Genomic DNA, 22,618 nt, shown 5'->3' with positions numbered 1-22,618 from the left:
AACAGAATTTAAATTCTTTTTAAATTCTGTCACAAGACTTAATTTAAGCTTGACTTAATTTGTTGTTGTTGTTGCTGCTGCTGCTTCTACATAATGACTGGAATTAATGCGTGTAAAATAAAAATTGTACATATGAAATAAAGAAATCAGTCAATAAATATAAAAAAAATAAAATAAAATAAGGTAAGCCCTATTTTCTTATATTCAATGAAATTTAGTAGATCAAATTGGTGTTCCTAATGCTAAACATTTTTTAAAATAAATATTTATGTATTTTGTTCATTTATTTTTTAGTTTTTTATTTGTTGGGAGAATGGGAAATTATTACATCTAAATCTATACTTAGCTAGTCATAGTTTCATGTGTCCAAAGACATTTTTTGCACACAGCATCATCTGCTAATTTCTCACCTGTGGGAAGAATAACATTCATGTCAAGATGAGAAAGTACTGTGTTGTGACATTAATTCAGTCGCTATCATTTGTTGTTTTTAAATGTGATGTTTGTAATTTAAATTTAATCACAGGTGGGTTTGTCAGATGTGAGAAGAAATGTGTTTACACATGTAATTTTTAACACAATTACTCATTTAAACATGACATTTGTCTGAAAAAAGCATGTGTGACAATATGCAAATCAATACACTGATTGTGTTTAATTTTTGTGACAGTGTGTGCCAACAAGGAAGTTATTGGGTGAGATAATGGTAAAAAGTACGGGGGAAACAAACATTAATGGAAAGTACAAACATCTGAACAGGAAACTAATAATGAAACATTCTTGCATTATCACAAATACTTCCTCAAGTTTTGGTCTTGTCAACAATGCAGAAAAGAAATACCTGCCAGTATTGTTTACATGAGCACAGAGATTTCAGGCTATTATTTAATGTAAATGCAGAATGAGTCCTTCAGTTCCTAACTATTGATTCATCACTAGCACATCTACACTTGTGACTTTTTGTTAGTTTTACCTTTATACCTTCACTTGCATGTTACTTTTCCTTTGACAGGATAATAGAGAAATGTATTGTTTTTAAATGGGTAGTGAACTGCAACACAGCACGCCAACCAAAAAAAGTAAAACTGCATCACTGACGCAGTTCTAATCTGTCCAACTCACAGTTTGGGCTGAATGCCTCACAGGTCCATTTGAGTGTGAAGAGAAAATGATAAGGGTCCTGATAAGCTGGGCCTGTGTATCTGCCAAGAGAAAACACAATAGCTCCAGTGAGCGGGCATGGGACAGACACAAAATCCCAGCTGGGTGTCTTTATGCCTGTGCTTAGGCTATCTTTCATCACTTCCCTGTTCTTCCTCTGGCATCTATCTGATTGAATTAATGTTTTCCCTCTTAAATAAAAAAATAGCATGGCTCATTCAAATCTGAAAATAATTTTCTGACAATGAGAGATAAAGTCACTTGTGGACTGATTATATTGTTTTTGACAAAAACAAATGCAGTCATTGTTTCCTCTCTGCAGCCTACTATAGGCAAATAGATCATTTTACCTGTCCATACATTTTGTTGCCATCTTTCTAGACAGTTGTCTGTACTATTCTCATTACAATGCAGTTTTTGTGCAATGAAACCAGTCACTACTAAAGTGAGACACATGGATTAAATATCTCTTCTCAGGTGCATATCATTGTTTTTCTTCCTTCCCAGATCTATTACAACCAGTTTGGGTGCATGCTTGCCTACGTACCATTGGTGCCTGCTGCCAATGCCCTATAACCAAGTGCAGTAAATACTTGTTCCGCTGGTTTAACGGTGATTTCCCAAATTTCTCAGGTGTATAATCCTCTCTCACTTTCAGGTAATTCTTGAGAGCTACTAAAGTCACATGCCTCAGAGAATCACACACAAAACACAAAACACAAAACACAAAACGTTATGCATATTAAAGTCTTGTGATTTGAATCAAATGTCAGCAGCTGACATGTGCCCTGCCAGGCTATGGGTATGTAAAGTTGGGGGTTTGCATTCATAGGGCAGTGGTCTGCTATAGGAAAATCAAGCTCCTGTCTCTTTGTGCTGCAGAGGTTAGATCAGTCTAGACAATTTGCATAACTGCTCACTTATCTTCAGACAGTCACATCAAACATGTGCCCATATCACAGCTTGTAGCAGCATCCGCCATTATTCAAAAATGAAAGCGAGGCCAGATTTCAGAAGCTCGTCCCTTTTATATGCTTTTGAGCATTCCATTGAAACTATCATTAATTTCCATGTTCACCTCTTTGTGCTAAAGTTAATATACAATATATGCACAATGTCTTAATGCTATGGTAATGAAATATAATGAGTGGTGGTACAGTGTGGTACAGGTCAAATAATACACAAATCCAATTCATAATGCTTTACCTCATTTGCCTGTGGCTGCATAACAGTTGCACTTTGCTTCACAGCTATCAAATAGAATTCTTCTCCCTTGTTATTTAAGCATTATAGTCATAATTCTTATTTTTATGAAACATTAATCATTTGTAACATACCGCTGACTGACTTTGAGGTGAAAAATATGAACCTGAAATTATGATATTTTTTCTCTCCGAACAATGACCCGCCGCCTGTTGCAGACGCCAAAAACAGTGGCCGACATCAACGACTGTGGTGTCAGCTTCTTTCAAAGAATTCACTAAAAACCTGTCCAAATCCACGGACCTGAATTTGGACCTGGAATTTTGACATTTTTTAACTCCAAACGATGACCCGCTGGCTGTCGCAGTCACAAAAAACGGTGGATGACTTCAAACAACTGTGGTGTCAACTTTTTGAAAGAATTCACCAAAAACCTGTCCAAATCTACTTAAAGTGGCATAAAATGTGCCCCTGAGTAACTTTGAGGTGAAAAATTTTGACCTGAAATTTTGACATTTCTTCTCTCCAAATGATGACTCCACCCCCTGTCTCAGTCACCAAAACCTGTCAATCTATTCAAGTGACATAAAACATGGCCCTTACTGACTTTGAGGTGAAAAATTTGGATCTCAAATTTGGTAGTTTTTTCACACTAAACCCAACCAGTCAAGGCAGATGGCTGCCCACCCTGAGTCCGGTTCTGCTCGAGGTTTCTGCCTCTTAAAAGGAAGTTTTTCCTTGCCACAGTCGCCTAATGCTTGCTCATGGTGGGATCTGTTGGGTCTCTCTCTGTAAATTTTATAAGATAGAGTACGGTCTAGACCTGCTCTATATGTACAGTGCCTCGAGATAACTTCTGTTGTGAATTGGTGCTATATAAATAAAATTTGACTTGACTTGACTCCAAACGATGACCCACCGCCTGTCGCAGACACCAAAAACGGTGACCGACATCAAAAAATGTGTTGTCAACTTTTTCAAAAAAATCCCCCAAAATCTGTCCAAATCAACTCAAAGTGGCATCAATTCCAAATTAGAAGTACATATGTGTGACAAGTGCTGCTCTAGAGAAACTACAAAGTGTGATTGCTCCATGTGAAAAATGGAACAACACAGGATCTGAACAATGGGATATGATGGATATGCACTTTTATTTGAATTGCAGTTCTTGCTTGTTTCATCTAATGTAACAATATGGCAATCAGTAGCTATTACCTCAATGCAATCAGGAGCAGTCATTGACTATATTGTCTGTGTACGCAATTTTCTTTATTTCATCCAATCATCAATGGAAAGAATAAAAGGCAAACTCCTGTAATCAGAGATGGTTTCTTGCCACCAGAAAGAAATTCTCTGTTTATTTGTTAGAAATTCCCTTGGGTCTGATACTTAAAGCATTGATGTTCAGCTTCTAATAATGATGTGATGTAATTTCCTACAGCTCACATCATGGCAGTGCTGGTTTGTGACACAGATGTGCGTGAGAGCAGAAAGGGATGCAACATTGCGGTGGGCAAATTTTGCCTCCATCAGGAAAGATAATAAGAGAAAGTAGTGTCAATCAATGCCACACTATGTAAAGAAGGGTTACAAAAGCGAGATAAACCAGAGTGAAGATAGATTAGGTACAGATTTGCTTGTGAACACAGGTCAAAGAAAGGAGCCTTTTATTGACACTGCTCTAATCTTGTTGGCCATCGAGGCCCAGTCATTCATCTGCTGCCTGCAGGAACCAGCGTGGTAGCTATGGCACGCACTGGCGAACAATTAACTGTGTGGTATTTCACACTGTCATGATAAAATATCTGCAGTGCATGAGAACATGATTTAGTGGGAACGGCTTTGGGTCTGAGTAACACTCCAATGACAGACAATATTGATCAAGGCTGGGAAAGAGTTTGGGTTGTAGATTGAAGCCAAAATGCTGATTGATAGAACAAATCAGAACAATACCATTTAGTCTCATAAAAAATCATGACACCCAAATCATAGACATGCAATCCTGACAAATGGCTTTCATGATATAAAAACAATCACAAGCTTTATTTGTATTAAACATCAGCAAACATTTACACACTTTCTTTACAGGTCAATGAATGTAAACTATGAAATGAACCAAATAAGACAAGCCATAGTTATTTTTGCTGTAAATATTTATACTTTATCACTTGCTTATGGTATCTGTGTACTTCACTGCTGCATTGTGTTAATGGCATGTTAATTAATTTATTATTATTTATTTTAGTTTTTATGCCGCGATCAAGCATCCTTCCCAAGGGATACTTCACAGTATCAATGTCAAAACACTAAACATGTATCCTTTTGCCACGTGTTTGAATATGCTATATATACACATGCTATATCAACACGTACTCCTTCAGGGCTTGAACAGTCAAAGTATAGCATTAAAAAAATAGGAAAGAAAAACAGGATTCATCTTCTTTATGTTTGTTTATGTTTTTTTGTCAGTTTTCACATCTGTTTCTTCAGTATAATCTTTTCTAGGCGTGAGGTTTGACTGCTGGTATGTTGGCATAATAAGCAAATTTTTTTTTAATAAGGCACAGTAAAGAACATCTCAGTGCAGTGTCACAACAAAGGAATGAATTTAAAGAAAATAACAATGAGGCAAACATACAATTATCAACAACATGTAAACAGCTCAAACCTATGTTTATCAAAAACAGTCAGTTGAAACAGTCAGTTGAAACTATAATAAAACATCACATTTGCATATCAAATGAAACATAAATTAAATGAAATTTTCACTTGTCTGACTCTCTCCAACCTCTTGCATTTTTTCCAAACTTGTAAACCAGTCTCCGTCCATCTACTCGTTCTAGGATTTCCCTTTTGTAGTAATATCTGTAAGAGAAGACAGATGCACTGAGTAAATAAATTAAAAATAAATTAATCTAAAGTGAATAAATTTCAGTGGTCACTTAACCTGTTCTTACTGCTTTTTTAAAGCGAGTGAATCGGATTACAGTTTGTTTTTATCATAATTATTCAAATCCTGTGATGTGTACTTGATTAAATATGTAACGAAAGTATGAGGACGAAGGCATCAACTTTTCTAAAACAATGAGAATGTTATTAGGAAATTTATCATTTTTCCTGGTTTGATCATTAATGATCCTTGTAAAATAACATCAAATGGATGATAAATAGGTGTTCAGAAAGTTAGTAATGATAAATAGAAAACAAAAAAACAAAAAACAAAAACACAATAGGCAACCTCAGTTCCTCTGTTGTTTAAATTATCTTCTCTTATTATCTTTCATTTTAAGTTTCCTGTAAAGATGAAGTAATGTGTCAAATATTGCACTAAAAAGATGAAAAGTGCATGTTTTTTGAGTTAATCAAAGTAATTCAAATGAAAGAAATAGTTTGAAACAATGTTAGTTTGGTTGTGATTCCTTTGCTTTTGTTATTCATAACAGAGACTACCAATCTGTTTGGTGATGCCATCGAGCTGCAAATCCTTCTGCTGCACCACAGTAAATAGAAAATCAGCTTTGTGGTCACAGTGACAATACCTGCGGGCACATTTTGTAGTTCCCAGTGGTTTGCACTACAATGAAATTAAGCTCATTAGATTAGCTCATTTGAATGTAAAGCTGTGACTATTGCAGCAGTCAGGAAGAGTTTCAGAGAGGGCCATTTCAGTTCATTTTGGGAAAAAAGTGATACACAGAGCAGTTCAAACATGAGTCCATCTGAGGTAATCAGAGATTGGGAATGGTAAATATGTGCTTTAAAGGGCTGAGTTCACTGGCTGTAGATGTGTAACTCTTAATGATGTCACCAATAAGCGCCTATTTCGTAAATTGGATTAGAAAACAATGCAGTGTGAAATTTCTTCCTCATCACAGATTTTACAAGCTATTGCTAAACTAAAGAAAGCCCCTGTGTAAATGTAGGATGTTGACTGTATTGAAAGGGCAGAGAGTTATTTTTTTTTCTGAGTTTCACTCCCTCGGGGGGGAAAGTTACACAAAGAAAATGCTAAGTCACAGCCTATATTACAACATTTAGTGGCAACAGTCTCTACTAACAACTATTACACAGTGTCCTGTTTACGTACTGCTGAGCATATGTGTGTGATTTTGCGGTTACGGTACACAAGCATGAGATTTTGTGATTGTGTAACTACATGTGTGGTAGCTGTGCAGGTGTACCTCATTGCCCGACTTAGTTTCTCGTAGGTCATGCTGCTGTTATTCTTCTTCTTGCCCCATAACTGCGCCACTGCCTCTGACTTGAGGAAACGGAAAACCCCCTCTGTCCGATCCTCCCACTTGATCAGCCCTGGGTTTCGCTCTGGGTTCAGTAGAATGTCCCTGATGAACTCCCACAAGTGAGTCCCCCTTGGGTCTGTGAGAATAGTAGGAATAAACATAGTTTATGTCCCGAAAAATGAAATAAAATAAAATGTAAGTATATATTTATCTTACTTACTGTGTTTTTTGACCTGATGAGGACGACTGTAAGATCTTTTTATGTCTGAGGAACAGAAATTAGGTTATCGTTGAGTGCTTTTTTGAATCCTTTGGTCTGAAGAGATCTGATGAGAACATAGTTGTTTTTGAGTAAAGAGTAGTTATGTTAGATATATTATGAATTCCTCACCAGGACTAGAAGGGCTGGGAGAGACAGCAGGTGCGAGGGGATGGATTGTGGGGTCGTAGATTTCTAAGTTAAACAGAAAAAAGAATTCATTTGTGATATGAATTTTTGAACATAGAATTAGTGGCAGAAATGAGGCAGATCTTTACAATACCTCCAGGTGGGTAGCTGACATCTGGAAATGGACAGGAGAAATCTACTGTAAAAGAAAAAAGATAAGTGGAAGAGGAATTAATATTTTTATTTTCATTTTCTCTTACTTTATTTGCTCATAACTTGTTTGAGAGACTCTTACGCTCTGGTTTGAGCTCCAGTTGCCCTATTTCCACATGGTACTGCCCTGTACGGGGATGAGAAGGAAAAAGGAAGTGAATTACTGGCACAAATCAGGAAATTTAATTTATCACTATTACAATATTTGAAGATTGATTATTTATGTCTACATTCATGATGAGGCATCAGAAATCTAGGAACCAAGTCATTCAACAAAGCACTGAAAACTCCTTTAGGGCCCTAAATTGCATGTTGCACACAAGAGGATGCAACTGAAAAGCTGCTCTCTTGTCTCTTTCTGCTGTTCTTCACAATTAAACATTTTTAACAGGATGTAGAAAGGGAAATCTAACAATAATTTTTACAACCACTGACCTGCCAAAATGGCCTCAAGTTTTAATGAGAAAAAATGTAACATCTTGCTCAATCATTCTGAGCTGTTTTTTTTTCTTACAGCCAGCAGTAACAATAGCAGCATTGTGCTCTAGTTTGGTTTACCTTGAAAATTTTCCTTAACCTGGAGGTTAAACCTGTTGTGCCTGATCTCATGTGGTGTTGTTTTGAAATGCCATTAAGTTCAGACGTTAGATGAAATATGATGTGCTGATGTCATTATGCCTTTAATTTCCTCTAAGCCACATCTACACTTAAGTTATAGTTGAAAGACGAAAGGTGAAACCTCAGGCCTGTGAACTCCAGTGTCTGTGAAAACCCTCAAAGTCTAATTAGAAAACAGTGGATGAGCCAGTTCTCAGGTTGTATCTTCACACCCCCTCTGTGCTTTGTTAGAAGACCCACTCTACCAAGAGCAAACAACAAATCCATCATCTCCCTCGCTTTAGCAGTCCTTCACCCCTCTACAGCACCATGCAGTCTGACCCCTGACTGGCTGTGTGATGCCTTCTCAGCATCCCCTCATCAAGACTGCTCCAGACCTAACTCAAATCACCCAGCTCCTCTTTTACTGGGACTAATCATCATCCTTTTTTCAACCCCCCCCCAGCCAGACTTTTATACTCACCACTCCACTTGAGCTCTGTGATGCTGTGGAAGAGAATGGGTCCCATGCTGCCGGCAGCACGGATGAAGTCCTGGTAGCCAAGGCTGCAGAGCTGATGGCCGTCCATGTCAAAGTTTTGGAAAGGAACAGTGGAGGCATCGATCTGGTGCATGTCCATGATTTGCTGCAGCCACTCCCACACCTGGTACTTACTCCAGAACTGAGGCTGGGAGTCATGTGGCCACAGTCGACTTGTATAACCAGACATCACCATCGGCACTGGAGACAGACATTGATGGTTAGCAAACCGCATCGTCTACATCAGTGAATTAATTTTGTTTGAACGTAAATATGCACCTGATGAGGGAAAACATGAATTCCACTACCAAAGGTATTTGTCAGTAATTAATCTGCTGAGCTACTTCTCAGTCGGGAATCCCTAATTCATGCCTTGTGTTTCTGAGCTATGGGCTCACCAGGTGAGCAATACATCAGTTGCTAATTGTTGAATGATTTTCATTTTGCATCACAGCTTCATAACCACTGAGAGAGCTGGATTGTTGAACAGAGAGCAATCTGAATCTGCCAGTGGAACAAATTAGCATATTTTCTTGAGGCATTTTAGGATATTATTCAGACAATTTAATTAACTGGTTCACGTCAGTGAAGAGTGCATATGTAATGCCAGGAAGGCATACAGTGCGATTTATCATGAGCGTGTCAGTGTGAGCCATGAGCCTTACCGTCGGGGTAGGAGTTAGTTGGGCCCCAGGTAGTGGTCAGCTGGCTGTCCAGGGTGGTGCTTGGAGTTACGCTCATATTGCAGCTTCTACACTCTGATGTACCATGGCCCAGAGGCTGAGGCAGCAGAGGAGTCATTTATTGTATGGATAGATTTAAAACGAAACAATAATCTTGCAGATTTAAGACATTCAGTGACAAACCAACAATTATGCTTGTTTACAATCTAATGGTTACATTGCAATTGATCTTCAAATATAAACAAAATATTCTGGTAATACATACCATATGTTAATGCATGTTTGTCTAATTCAATAGAATGTTTATGTACATTAAAATGATCATCCATAAGATTTTCAAACTAAGATTTTGATACTGTATCTGGCCAGCTTTTTTAGTGTTCTACTAGTTTTGCTTGTTAATGGCGGAGTTCACCAATCCCACATACACACAATGGATTCACAGGAAAACAATGCATGCAATTTTATGTCATTCATAACAACCTTACTGTTTATTGTTCTCTATTGTTACACTGTTTCAGAGCTGTATTAAGTTACTGTCATACTGTCACTGCTTCACATCAAATGCATTCAGTTGGTTTTAGTTGTGAAGCAGCCACAGGAATTCCAATCTGTCTGCAGCCAAATGTAGTTGTAAAGTAGGTGCTCAATGAGTGCTCAATTTTCTTCCTGTTACCATGGTTAATGATTACAATGTTAAACTGCATATATAAGTTGATTTCTTCTATGTAAAACAATTATCTAGCCATGTTTAGTAGTAACACAAAGAAATTCTGTGTCAGCATGGTTTATGGGTTGTTTGAGCTGTCAGCTGGACATGGTTTATTCACAGGTTTATTCGTTTTTACACAGTGTAAAACTTTCAATTTCCATTTGTCATTTTTGTATTTGGCAGCTTCTAATGCCCTTAGTTCAGTAAATGTTCGTTATGCAACAGAAACTTACAGTGGAATAGTTTGTGATCTTATCATATTGTCTACACTTAATGATTTTACATAACTACAGCTGCTTATTCCTTTATGGGAGTTGACTTCGACTGCATCGGCTGCACTCTGTCTCATGTATCACATTTGCAATTACTACAGAGCGCTCTGCAGTTCCATATATAAAAACATGTTTCAGACTCAGCCACAAACATATTTGCATGCCATGTAAATAAAGCCTGTGAGCTCCACTGTTTTGCCCAACAGGCAGTGGAGAGGTGTTTCACACACCTGGTAGCTGAGTCATGTCTAATAGTGTGCACTGTCAATATTTAACAGTTACATGGAAATGGATTCAGAATGTTTGTAACATGAGACATTAAATGCCAAATGTGAAACTATTTGAATTTAGTTTTAAAGACTGGTGCCAAAATAAATATCTGGCCTGTATTCTACTCTGTACATTGTAGGTTTGTTTCAGTATGCTCCACTATTACATTTTTCACACAATCAATGCCCCTTTTGAATGGAAACATTTTTCAACATTTAAATAAGGCTTAATAGCTTTAAGAGGTAAGCTTATTTTACTAATAATAATGTGCTTTAAAGTGGACATTAATTCTATGTCTAAGATGAGGAAAGTGAAAAAGGGTTTGTGACACTCACGTTAGTGTTGTAATGTTATTGAGCTATCATATCATAATCAAATTGTCAAAGGTCAACATGATGAGCGACATCTGTTACACATGGTTGCACAATGAAACCAATTCTTTACACAGTGACCCATATTTCACCCGTTCCCTCTCGGTCACACCTTTATGGCAGGTTATAAACAAAATTACGCCAAGCCTTGTCACACATTTCGACAGTAAATACCATGCTGCCAGCCCAACACATCCATGATATACTGATAGGCAACTGAATCTTCTTAAAGATCTGGTAAATCAGTTTTATCCAAAGTCAAGATCCCTGAATATGATTTTAGGAGATAGGTGACACATGCCGTCATGCAAAAGCTCCTCGTCTGCCAAGTCAAATGCCTTATGCTGTGTGTTAACCCTCCATGCTTCTGCCAGACAGGTATTTTATCAACAAGGCAACAAGTAGTTTCTGTCCATGCAATAATCACGTAGTAGTAACACAAGAAAGGAGACAAAGACATAGTCACTGGATCAATAGCCCACTGGCTGAGTCATAGTGAAAAATCACTCTGTGGCATATGTCTTTGTTATGATGTGAGGAGATAAACAATGCTTATCTGAAAGAGTTCACACAAGCATTGTGTCAACTGCTCAGAGGACTTTTGGTTTAATTTCTGTCATAGTGGCCTTGAAACAGCATTGAACCTAGCCTGAGTGGCAGTTCTCTTTTAACTCTCAATTTTTTTGAAAGAATTTACCTTGAATCTAACCTATGATTAAAACCAAAGAAGAGGAGGTGTAATGCTGGTAATCTGAAAGGGAAAATATTAAAGTTGACAAATTATTGTGCATAGCATTACACAAACCTAAAAACCTAACTGAAAACCTTTTTTAGTTTTTAGGACTCCAATATTCTCAGTAAATGTGAGGAAATGTCTCAGTTTTTTTGGAATATTTCTGATGTTGTTAAGTATGATTGTACACATAATTGTACTTAGCTATGGCATCAATATACAATTGAGGATTGTTGCAAGAGCAGGATTTACATGTAAGAAGGTCTAAACCCACTGGAAAATTCTTCTATAATAAAAATAAAATGACCATTTCCTCCATATTTTTTTTTTCCCCAGAATTTCCACATCTGCACAGGCATGAAAGCATGTTATTTTAGAGCTTCAGTTAAACCTTCAGTTTGATTATACAGTGTTTAGTTATTTTGAAAGGCACTGCTGGTTTCCCAGCACCAGTATGACAACCTACCAGAGCAGTAGAATGAGGTCTGACCAGGCCTGATAGAGGTCTCACGTAGATCCACTCTCAACACAGCTTAATAGAGATCAATAATGTTTCTGGAGATTCCAATACTCTGGAGGAGTAGTGTGTACAGTGAGCTGAGATGAGTCCTTTCACTTCCCAGATCTTTGAATTAACAGATGAAAGTATGCAGACACACTAGGTGCTGCCCCACCACAATGGGTGTTTTATCCTCCTAACTTCCTTATCCAGCTCCAATTGGCTACCTGTGCAGGCTCATACCAGGTGAGTATTTGCATAATGCACACCCACACACCAACAACCCCCACCTTCCACACACACACACACACACACACAAAGAGAAACATAAAACACATCCACTCACAAACACACACCTGACATAACTTTTATAGTTCCTACTGGAGCTGTTCCCTCTCACTTACTCTCTGAAACACACAAACATGCTCACTCGAGCAGAAGAGCACACACTCGTGAGTAGCCATATACACAGGCACAGAGGGAGCGTTAAATTCATTGTTAAAGTCATTGTTCATATTGTTGCTTAAAATAGTGTTTAACCTTTAGAGAGAATTTCCCCTGTGTCATTATGTAGCACAACATTTGTTTTCCTTATTTCATCGTGATGAATGAGGTGCTGACAGTTTAGGTAAGAGGACCTGAGAGAATTTGTTTCTTTTCCTTTTAGAAAGTCACTGGAACTGGCAAAAAAAGAAAAAAAAAAAAAAGAAAAAGAAAAAAAGCATTACTGGCCGTATGCCTGAAAAGACTGTAAGAAAATGCCTTCATTGGGGTTACACATTTACAAATGTCTTCAGTTTTCAACACAGTGGCCTCTTTGAGCTTTGAATTTGCAAATTAAATTCATGCTTTGCCTCTGTTTCTGCTAATCCAGGTCATTATTTAGGGCAAGTATATTTTAACCTAGAACTATGGATGACCTCACTTCATCAGAATCACACCAAGCTTTGATCAGCTCTTTAAGTAGCTTCCACAGGCATGGGGTGATCCACGGGTGTCTGAGTGTAGAGTGACAGTTGACAATTAGCATTGGTATGCTTCCAGCGAATCCAAGTGAGCGTCATACAACAGTGACGGGAGCAGAGAATCAAAAACAGCTTTGTTATGTGTGAATTCTTTGCCAGTGTTCATATATGCTGAAATGTCAGGTCCTGTCATATATTTCCCTCTGTGACATTCACAAGATGTGCCATGTTTGAAGAGGACATCAAATAATACTGTAAATGAAGTGTTACCTTGAGCTAAGCCAGTGCAAATACTGTTATCCAAAAGATAAAATCATGTTTCTGTTCTGTGACAGCGGTTGCTTTTTCCAAATTCCTCAGAACGTGCTCGTCCTGTTTAGTTGTTTTTTACTGTTGATGGTCAAATGAAGACAAGCAGATGGATTAAACACTCTCCATGCAGAAGTAAATGAGTCAAAAAAGCATTTTTACTGAACTTTTCCACAGTTTATATCAACTGTTGCCCTACCCCGACAACAATCAGAGGGAGTTCAAACATTCTATTTTTGCTTGACGCCAATTAGGATTTGAGAAAAATATAACATCTCTGATCGTAGATCTATTTCTGATCTGTAGCATTGTACCACTACAATACCTCTTGGGACCAGAGGCACTAACAGTATCATGTTGATAATTGAAGTGACTTTGAGCAGGGTTGAATTGTATAATAGGCTGAAGCAGGGAGAAGTCTGTGAGGAAAGTATGCCAGGTTTCACAGCTTCTCCAGCAGAGTCGTGTGGAGGGAAACAAGAGGTGATGCTGAACAGATAAACTCAATTAATTTGTTGTTGTATAACATGAATATATTGAGCCATGTAATCATATAAAACCGATTCCAAGTGTTAATGTTTAATCATCTCAAGAAAACTAGAATAAAACATGCACTGCACTATTAAACAGCATATCTTATTATCCCAATAGGCTGACGGTAATGGTCTTTCCTCATTCCATAGATCCCTGTGATCAACATACTGGCCTCTGTACTTTCCTCACTTCACACTGAGCTCACTGTGAAAGCTCACTCACTCTCTGAGCGTGTGTGACTTGGACTCCTGCCCACAGCTCAGCCTCAGAGGTAATGAGGGAATTCAGTGTTAGCATGATTATCTCTGAGAGTTCCTCTCATCTCCCCCCCTAATGCACACCAGATCGCTACAGTCCTAATGGTAAAAACCCACGACTCCTGAACCACCACCACACCATCCTACACCTGCACAGGGTACAGATAACTTGCCTCTAGCCCTCCCCGCAGCCCGTCTGCTACCTATTTGTATCACAGACGGTGCTATTTTCTGGACTTTTTTTTGTAGCAGTTTCCCATCCATCTTTCCAAAGGGTAAACCGCCTCGAGGGTGTAATTTGGGACCTAAGCCGCGTTTGGTGCCGTCCCACTGTGAATGCCTGACCAGATTTTATTGCAGTAAGATTAATACGCCCATCAGCAGTGAACTGAAGTCACACACTTCTCATTATGGCCAGCAGTTTGACCTGCTTCTCAGCTCCTTCTTTTTTTTTTTTGTTCTTTCTCTATCACACCTTTTTTTTTATTTTGCCATGTCACAAGGAGAGCCTAGTATTTGGCATCTCATTTCATGGATCTTCGTTCTGCTTTTTCAGGATGGATGTGGGTCGACATATGCAGAAGTCCACTGGGGGAATAGCAAAAGGGAGAGACAGAGTGGGAGAGATCAAAGTCTGTCATATCAACTCCACTCTGTGTGAGTCAGCCTACCAACATCGTGAGAGGCAGTGAAGACATCCTCCCAGACACAAGAAAATGTCATCAAAATGCTGGCATTATAGACAGTGTCATCTATTTTTAAATAGAGAGTCAAGTAGAGGCTTATGTCACCCTCCAATAATAGTAAACCACTGATCCATTTATAAAGAGGCTTATAACTTGCTTAGTAGTACTGTGAAACATTAATGCTTTATTTGAGGATGCGGTCAAAAGTTTCCCTTTGACAGGAAAGGCTGTCAAAGCTGTCAGTCAGAAGAAACAGACAAGACAGGAGGAGGGTACAGTTTGCATGCTCTAATGAACAGGAACTTATTAGCGGGAGTATGTCTGTTACTGTCCCACTTGCCTCCCCTCTTTCATTAGCTGCTTATCACGCCCGTTAGTGTCATCTTTAATACTTCACATTTTGATTAGCATATGATCCACAGGGAAAGAAGGAAAAATCATTTTATTAGTGTCAATTGCTGCTACAAATGACAATTTCACTGCCTAAATTGTAATTTTACGTTTCCTCCCTGTCAAAGAACAATGGCTGTGTAATTACAGTAATGAGAAGTGCAACAGAAAAATGAATTATTCACAATCCCATTCCTTTCTTGTTCTTTTGAACCCCACCATCTCTATTTGCTTGGCATCCGGGCTGGCTGTATTAATCATTCTGCACAGAGAACACAAGTTCTGTGTGTCTCACAAGTGATATGTTCAGGTGTGGAAGTGCTAGAGCGTGGAGTGAATGATGTAAAAATACCTTTTCACCTGTGTGGTGTCCAGGAGCTCAACTGCACTTAAGTGTAGATTTCTCCTCAGCCGGTAGGTGACACTGTTGTCTCATATACTGCTGTGCACCTCTGAAAGCAAGGATATGTGAGGAGTGAACAACACAGATGTGGTATGAGAATGCGTAGGTGATGAAACATGTTTCCTGACAGTTATTGACCACGATACCTATGGATGGTGCTACTCATATGGGTTGTGGTAAGCTACACACATCATCAGCTCCTATGCAGAGGTGTAAGAAGTATACATGAGAGAGAAAGAGAGAGTGGAGAAGCAAAGCTGACTCCACGTAGGATGAGATTGCTGGCATAGTTATACTGTGCTATGGGTTTGCCACAGCTAGAAGCAGCCCCTTGTGTTTCAATTAACACATCACAGAGATAGACCACCAGCACAAGTCTTCCTGGGCATCAATGACTGCTTGTCAATCAGTGTCCTAACTACTGCAAGTACAACACATCAATGAAACAGCTTGTCTTTTAAAACAAGATTCTAGAACCTACAATAAGGCTGTAACCTGCAAACAGAATGAATACACTGTTGTGTTACAGGAACATTCACTGAACTCTGGTCACAACTATAGTACAAGTAAAAGCATAACTATATGACTCATTGTTTTCGTTTTACAGCCCCCAACTTTACTGTTTCAGTTCTGCTCTCATCAGTGCCATTTGCAGATGCAGCTCTAAAAATTCACTGCAGTATGCGCTACCTGTCCAACACCAGGCAGCAGGCGCAGTTAGCCACTAGCTGGTGAGCACACTGGAGCATTTAGCTGCTAAAGAGCCAGATATTTCACTCTGGAGCTGGTAGAGAGCAAACAGAGCGAAAAGGAGAGTGAATATTGGACTATTTGTCAGGTGGCCAGAAACTTGACTCCCAATGAATGATAATGTTGATACAGTATGTGACTGCTGGATGTGTGAATACTTTAAGCCGCCTTCAAGTAGCTAAAATAAAGTTAATGCACTGGTTTAAATATGTGGAAACCATGCCTTTGCTATTTTGCTTTAAGTTAGCTGAGAATATTGATACCACTGAAACAGTCAGCAGGCATAAAGACTGGAAACAGTGGGAAACAGCTAGCCTCTCTCTGTCGGTTAACAAAAGTCTGCCTACCACATCTCCAAATTTTGATATTTAACATATTTTTGTTCAATCAGTAGAAAAAACATGCTGGTTTTGTGGGGGGTTGTGTTAAAACCTTACTTTGGGCCATGACCAGACTGGTTGCATACATGTACCTGCCCGTTAACATCGGCACCTACACTAGAAGAACAGCAATGTAAGAGTTACAAAATTAAAATAAAATGTCTGTTAAAGTAGCTGAACTTGCTACTTTAACAGACTTTTTGTTCTTTTCTCCATGGGAAAAGAGCATTTGAGAAATCTTTCTTTCATGACAAGAAGTTACTGAGCACAGAGAACAAAGTGCTACCATGCAGTATAATTAATAGATACAGTAATCATTTTCGATAGTGGCTGATAACTACTTGCTCAGATCCTGCATTAGCATTTCATTGTTGGGTCTGCCATGGCTGAAGTGGTTTAACTGAAAAAAATAGAGTCCTGAAGCAATTAGTCTCTCAGGGCAATCAAAGATATTACGTCAAATGATTCTACATCTTGACAACTTGACGTAACGATTCCATCTATGTAAATGACTTTTCAGAAATCACTGAGTATTTATTGTTAATACAAATTAACTGGACCATTAATTATTTGGCCTCATACAGAAAAAGTCGTAAAAATGTGTCATTGAATGTTGTCCTTGTCTGTACTGCTAATACTACATCAGTCAACATACATGGTAATGGTGTTTATTTCATAGACATTTGTCATTTTGCTCATTTGATTTAAATACAATACATTGCCTATTAATGAAAATGATTTTAGATAATCAACATCAAATAGATTTTACTGATGATGATTTTTTTTATCATTGTGGGGATGACTGATAGTTGACTGATAACAGCAACAGGCAGTGGAGTGGACGTAAAAGTACAGGAGCTTGTGTAATTAGTTGGTAAGGCTTATGGGTAAAGACGTTTCCATGGAAACACACAATATGCATCTCATCTTTGTTCACCCCTTAGAAAGTAGCACTCCTTTGTACTTTGTACAGTTTGTTGGCAATCAAGAACTAAAATGCAATAAGTGGCAAAATATCGGCAGATCAGTTGCAGCACCAAAATATCATGCGACTTACCAGCTCTGAAGGTTGAGCCATACTGTCAGCTAAACACCTGTGCTCACAGTGGGCTGATATTCTGGTTTTAGTGAATTAGCTGTAGTGCCTTCAGAGCTGTCAACCTTTTCCTGAAATTACTAGATACCCCTTACTGCGTGCATATGATTCTGGTAGTATGATAATTCAGTGAAACTGCATGTTGCAGGGCAGATTAATCAATTTTGACCCTCCCCTGCTGACTTAAAGCTGCCATCGTACTTCACGGTAATGCAGGGTAATGTTTTTCAGTTTCACACACTTTACAACTACTTTACAGGTAACTGAAATCAGAAAATAGCAGGCTTCCATAATAATGAGGTATAATATTTTTAGTTTGTCATATTTTATTGGTGAAGAAAGTGGGGAGCATGATTTTTGGTTTCTGCATGAGTAGCAGTGGCATTTATCATATTGTGGGAAATCTGTTCACACAATTGCCTTGTGGGCACTCAACTCCCATCTGGGGACCACAAAGCTTAACACTACAGTTTAAAGTACAGGCTCAGATTTTTTTTAATTTTATCTTATTTTTAATGTATACAATAAATTACTCACATGCTCATATTTACATTGTAAAGAGTCTGGTTGTTGTAGTCATATTGCCTGTCCATATTTGCTCTGAGGTGATCCCTTCCTAGCGTGACTGCAGTGTAAGAGATGGTGGATAAACTCCATAGTTCTTGTTCTGTGCAACGATGCAGTAGAGTTCGATAGTCTGAGTTAGCCAAATCAAATGTCTTTCAAAGTTATAGTCTTTTTAGTGTGGACTTTTTTCTTGGTGTTACTATCTCCACTGCAGTTCAGCAAGGAAACACTGTCTGGGCACACACAAATATAATAACTGTGGATACCTGATTTGATTTGAACTCAGACTGCTAAAGCCTCATATTAGCTTCAGTTGAACTTGTGGATGAATTTTTGAACAGAGAAAGAACTGTAGATTTTGCTTACCAACTCTTGCTTTAGATTCATGGCGGGTATCTCTTCACTAGTGTGAATGGCCTCAAATAGCTACGGTGACCAGTGGACATATGGGGTCTATTTAAAATTACCACTGTCTGCACTATTTGTACACCAATAACTATTACTATTAAGTATAATTAAGGTCAGAGAAATATTGTAGTTACAGTATGGTTGGGCAACTACAACAGGTGTTAAAGTTTTGGGAAAGACTGTGATAGCAGTTAAAAGTCTCCTGCATCAAAATCTGATTCTCTGCATGCCCATTCACCCAGTTCTTCACACGTTTCACATTTCACCTCTCTAAAATCACACTGCTATCACATTGCCTACTAACAACAGCTTGTTTGTTTCATGTATACTCTAATGTGTGTCGTCAGAAACATTCTCTATGTTAACACTGAGATATTTAACATTTTTAAAAGAAATTTGTTTTACCTGTGCTGATTTGTAACAATGCCACATACACTCTAACTTTTTGCTGCTGAAATACAGCCTGGTTCTTTTGTTTAGGGCATTTTACAGTAGTCATAAACAGTTATACGTACACATTTCCTTGGTGAAGTTTATAAACGGTGCTCTATAAATGCAGTGATAAAATTTCCATCAGCCCAAAGCAGCATTATCCCCCCAAAAATAGACTCGAGTTTTGTTCCTGATCTATGTTGCAGTATTATAGTTCATTATAGTTCATTAAGAGTCAATTAACAGGGATGGGAAGAGTGACAAACAAACAAACAAACAACAAATTCATAAATGAGTCCACAGCTTGTTTTCCATTCACTATTACTTAATGATGCGTTTCCAGGCCAATGATGTCTCCCAGCAAAGTTATGGCTTTCTGCCTTCAAAAGCAAAAGAAGCATGATTATTTTCATAAAAGAACTGACTCATTAGTAATGGCAAACACTAAAAAGACCAAGGAGCTATGCAGTTACAATGACCTCCTGCCACTGACCACCACCTCAGCAGCATATACCTTTGCTGACCTGTCCCAAAACGAGCAGATAATGGATGATGGAGTGAGGGGGGAGATGGGAAGTGATGAGGGGAGGGATAAAAGAAGAGTTGTTCCAGGATGTGTGAATAACACATCTGAATTCTAAGAGTGACTAATGTCTAAGCCCTCCAGCCTGCCATCCATACCTTTCCTTTTCTTTTTGTTTCACTCTCCTTCTCTGTCCCTCTCTCCATCTCCATTAAGAGTTAATAGGTTCTCAGCAGGGAAATTTAAACTGTAATTTGAAAGCTTTTCTGAACAACTCTGACAGTCTAAAAGTGACAGACCATGCCACCTGTGGAGTGAACAAATCGAGGGGAAAGAGGGAGGATGTGAAAACCTGTACCAAACGAAATGAGCGAGTGAGGGGAGGAGAGCAACAATTAGCATTCCTGCGGCTGCATGTGTAACTAATTATGTGTGAGCATTGTGACAGGGAGGCTGTTGAGTGCAGTAATGGGATCCCTGCTGCTTAATGAACATGTCACAAGCTTTTGTCTGAGCTGAAGGAAAGAGACAGTGCTTGATGACCACTGGCTATCCTGTGGACATTGTGTGTGTTGCTTGTGTTTTTTGTGTGTCATGTCCCTTTGCGTGTCTGCATGCCTACAAGACTGCTGGGAGGAGTGGTATGTGATTGCAAACTCCAAACACACTCTGACAGAGAGAGCAGTCATTGTCTCTTGTTGGCATTATTAACAATCAACATTGTTTTCATGTTCCATATTTACACTCCTCTTATATGCTCATACTATGAATTAATTAACCATGAGAAAATCATGGCCTTCTAGATTTATGTGGCTGCTCATAAATCACGTCCTCCCTTCATAATCAGCATTGGTTGTCTATCACCATGACATTTGGGAAAAATAAAAATACCCATGACAGCTTCTTTAAGGGTGAAGTGAACAAATTACGTGAGGGAGTGTGCATATTGCTTAGCCTTTGAGAAATATGCCTGTAGAAAAAGGAGAAGGTAACAAGCTGTGTATGGATTCCAATCTTTATTTTGAAATATACAGAGACTTTCAGACATTCAGTCTTTACGTTTATAAATAATGATTGTTAATCAGTGTTGTTCAAAAAGGCCCCCTTGCTGGCTCTGTCTTGTGTTAATCAATAATGGCTGCAAGGTTTGCATGCAAAATATTATTACACAAGAAGTCAGCAGTGATATGGTTTCTTGGCTATCCTACATTGAAACTAAGACAGCTAAACAGGACTGGTAAAATTTGTAAACTGGTAAAATTTATCCAAGCTAATGGCATTGTGTCCAATGTCCATTAATTGGTTGGTTCATCCCCTTGGTACAGACTGAAATATCTAAGGCTGCTTTCACGCTTACTTTGTTTGGTCCAGACCTTTGGATTTTTAAATTTGGTCTGAACCAAAATAGCAGATGTGAAACATGCCTTGGATCATGGGCCAAAGAACCAGATTCCCATCCAACCGTGATTTTTCTGTATGACCTGAACTTTGAGAAAATTGACAATAAAAATATCTTGAATCTTGAATTTTGAATGACATGAAAACAATGTGAGGGTGTGAAAAGGGTTGCCCCTAAATACAAAGGGGTTGCTGCAACATTCAGAGAAGTTATAGGGTTTTGTAATGTCCGGCCTACAAATGTACTGTTTTGGTTTCACTCTCACCACTCTCATGTTTCCTCTAGCATCACTATTAGGATGAAATTTGTGGTTTTGACATCAGAATGTCAGAGTGTATAATAATATGCAGGCATATATTCAACAGCATATTGACATATTTTATTGAATCCACAAAGTCACTAAATCAAAACTTTAAAAATATGTTTTTCTACATATGTTTTATTATTAATCATTATTCATAGGACAACATAATGAGTGACATGCTGTGCAGGTATTTCTAGATTATGCAGCATTGCTATTTCAAATGCCATCCCTGAAGTCATGAATTGGCCCAGGAAAAAATGCTGCTAATCTACATTTCCAAAGTTTGACAAGTCCTCTTATAGGGTAAAATATATATGATGTAGAGAATCTCCTCAAATACAATTAAGTCACTATAATCACTTTCTCAAGACAACAGCGAAGAGAGAAAAATTAATGGTGTGGAAGAGCTGGGAGGGGAGGGGATGTATTCCTCACCATCTTGCCCCCCTCACTCACTTCCTTTCAGCCCCCGTCCTTTTTGAACAGCTGAAAAGTCTGAGATACATTATTGGAGCTAATCAGAGTCGAATGAGGAAAGCGCTGAGGTGAGACAGCAGAAATTACCTCAGCCTGCCTGTTCTCTGTGCCCTCTTTCACTGAGCCTCTGTCCACATGTTCTCTGATAGAGGTGGAGGGATAAAGGTGGAGGGAGATGATAGTGGTGGTGGGTGCAGCTGAGGTATAGTCACAGAGACTGCGACTATTGCGCTCTGATGTGGAGAAGGTGATGAAATGATTCTCTAATACAATGAAGTGAGAATGAAAAGAAATGAAGGTTACAGTGGAGGGTGATTAAGACCTAATGAAATGATTTTTTTTTCTTCTTTGTGGTCCAGATGGTGGTAGTTCTTGTGGCAAAGCTAACATACCAGTGACTTTATAGAATTTACTTTCACAAACAATCTAGAACAACAACCGCTGACATAATGATAAAAGAGTGAAAGTGTAGACTTTATAGCAGCTTCAATCCTCAATTAAGCTTGTGGTTGGATATGTGGGTGTCATGTCTGTCTGTGCGGCACTGAAAATGGATCACAGTTTCCTCTAGTTTGGGGGTGGATGTCCAGAGGTAGTAGATATGACAGGTGGAAAATAATTGAGCCTGTGCCCTGGCTGGTGAATTCCCTAAATCCACATTTGGCACCAGGTAGAGTCAGCAACCTCCTACATGCTTAGAGTAAAAACATTGCGAGATTTCCTCGTAATCGTATCCATCATATCAGCAGTTACAGAAAATCTTTACTTCCTCATTCCCTCCTCTAAGACGTGTTTCCCCATTCCCCTGAGTTGTGTGCTGCTGTCTTCCCTCTCAACAGAGGCTTTCTGATGCT

General features: G+C 38.6%; 1 protein-coding gene and 1 long non-coding RNA gene across 2 annotated transcripts; one reads left to right on the top strand and one right to left on the bottom strand.

Moving 5' to 3' along the window:
• Nucleotides 1-4,374: 4,374 nt before the first annotated feature.
• ehf (ets homologous factor) lies at nucleotides 4,375-12,064 on the bottom strand. Its single transcript, XM_018664286.2, has 9 exons — nucleotides 11,852-12,064; nucleotides 9,010-9,124; nucleotides 8,288-8,545; nucleotides 7,289-7,333; nucleotides 7,148-7,192; nucleotides 6,997-7,059; nucleotides 6,826-6,870; nucleotides 6,546-6,741; nucleotides 4,375-5,229 (listed from the first exon to the last, which is right to left on the bottom strand). Exons 2-9 carry the CDS (start codon nucleotides 9,083-9,085, stop codon nucleotides 5,130-5,132), a joined length of 828 nt encoding a protein of 275 aa, XP_018519802.1. The 5' UTR covers nucleotides 9,086-9,124; nucleotides 11,852-12,064; the 3' UTR covers nucleotides 4,375-5,129.
• A 212-nt stretch (nucleotides 12,065-12,276) lies between these two features.
• Nucleotides 12,277-15,238, top strand: LOC127142884 (uncharacterized). The gene is made up of 3 exons (XR_007813984.1): nucleotides 12,277-12,336; nucleotides 13,842-13,963; nucleotides 14,506-15,238. It is a non-coding gene; the product is annotated as an uncharacterized LOC127142884 (long non-coding RNA).
• The last annotated feature ends 7,380 nt before the right edge of the window (nucleotides 15,239-22,618 follow it).

This window comes from Lates calcarifer, linkage group LG10, assembly GCF_001640805.2.
Source record: "Lates calcarifer isolate ASB-BC8 linkage group LG10, TLL_Latcal_v3, whole genome shotgun sequence".
In the NCBI taxonomy this organism is placed as follows: domain Eukaryota; kingdom Metazoa; phylum Chordata; class Actinopteri; family Centropomidae; genus Lates; species Lates calcarifer.
This window is presented reverse-complemented; position numbering and strand designations above follow the sequence as displayed.

Bases quoted from the DNA above. Each gene is read 5' to 3' on its own strand.
- ehf (XM_018664286.2), bottom strand. From the start codon at position 9,085: ATGAGCGTAACTCCAAGCACCACCCTGGACAGCCAGCTGACCACTACC. The intron at 6,742-6,825 runs GTAAGTAAGATA...CTATTCTCACAG, and splicing joins TCATCAGGTCAAAAAACACA to ACCCAAGGGGGACTCACTTG. The intron at 5,230-6,545 runs GTACACCTGCAC...CTTCTCTTACAG, and splicing joins AAACTAAGTCGGGCAATGAG to ATATTACTACAAAAGGGAAA.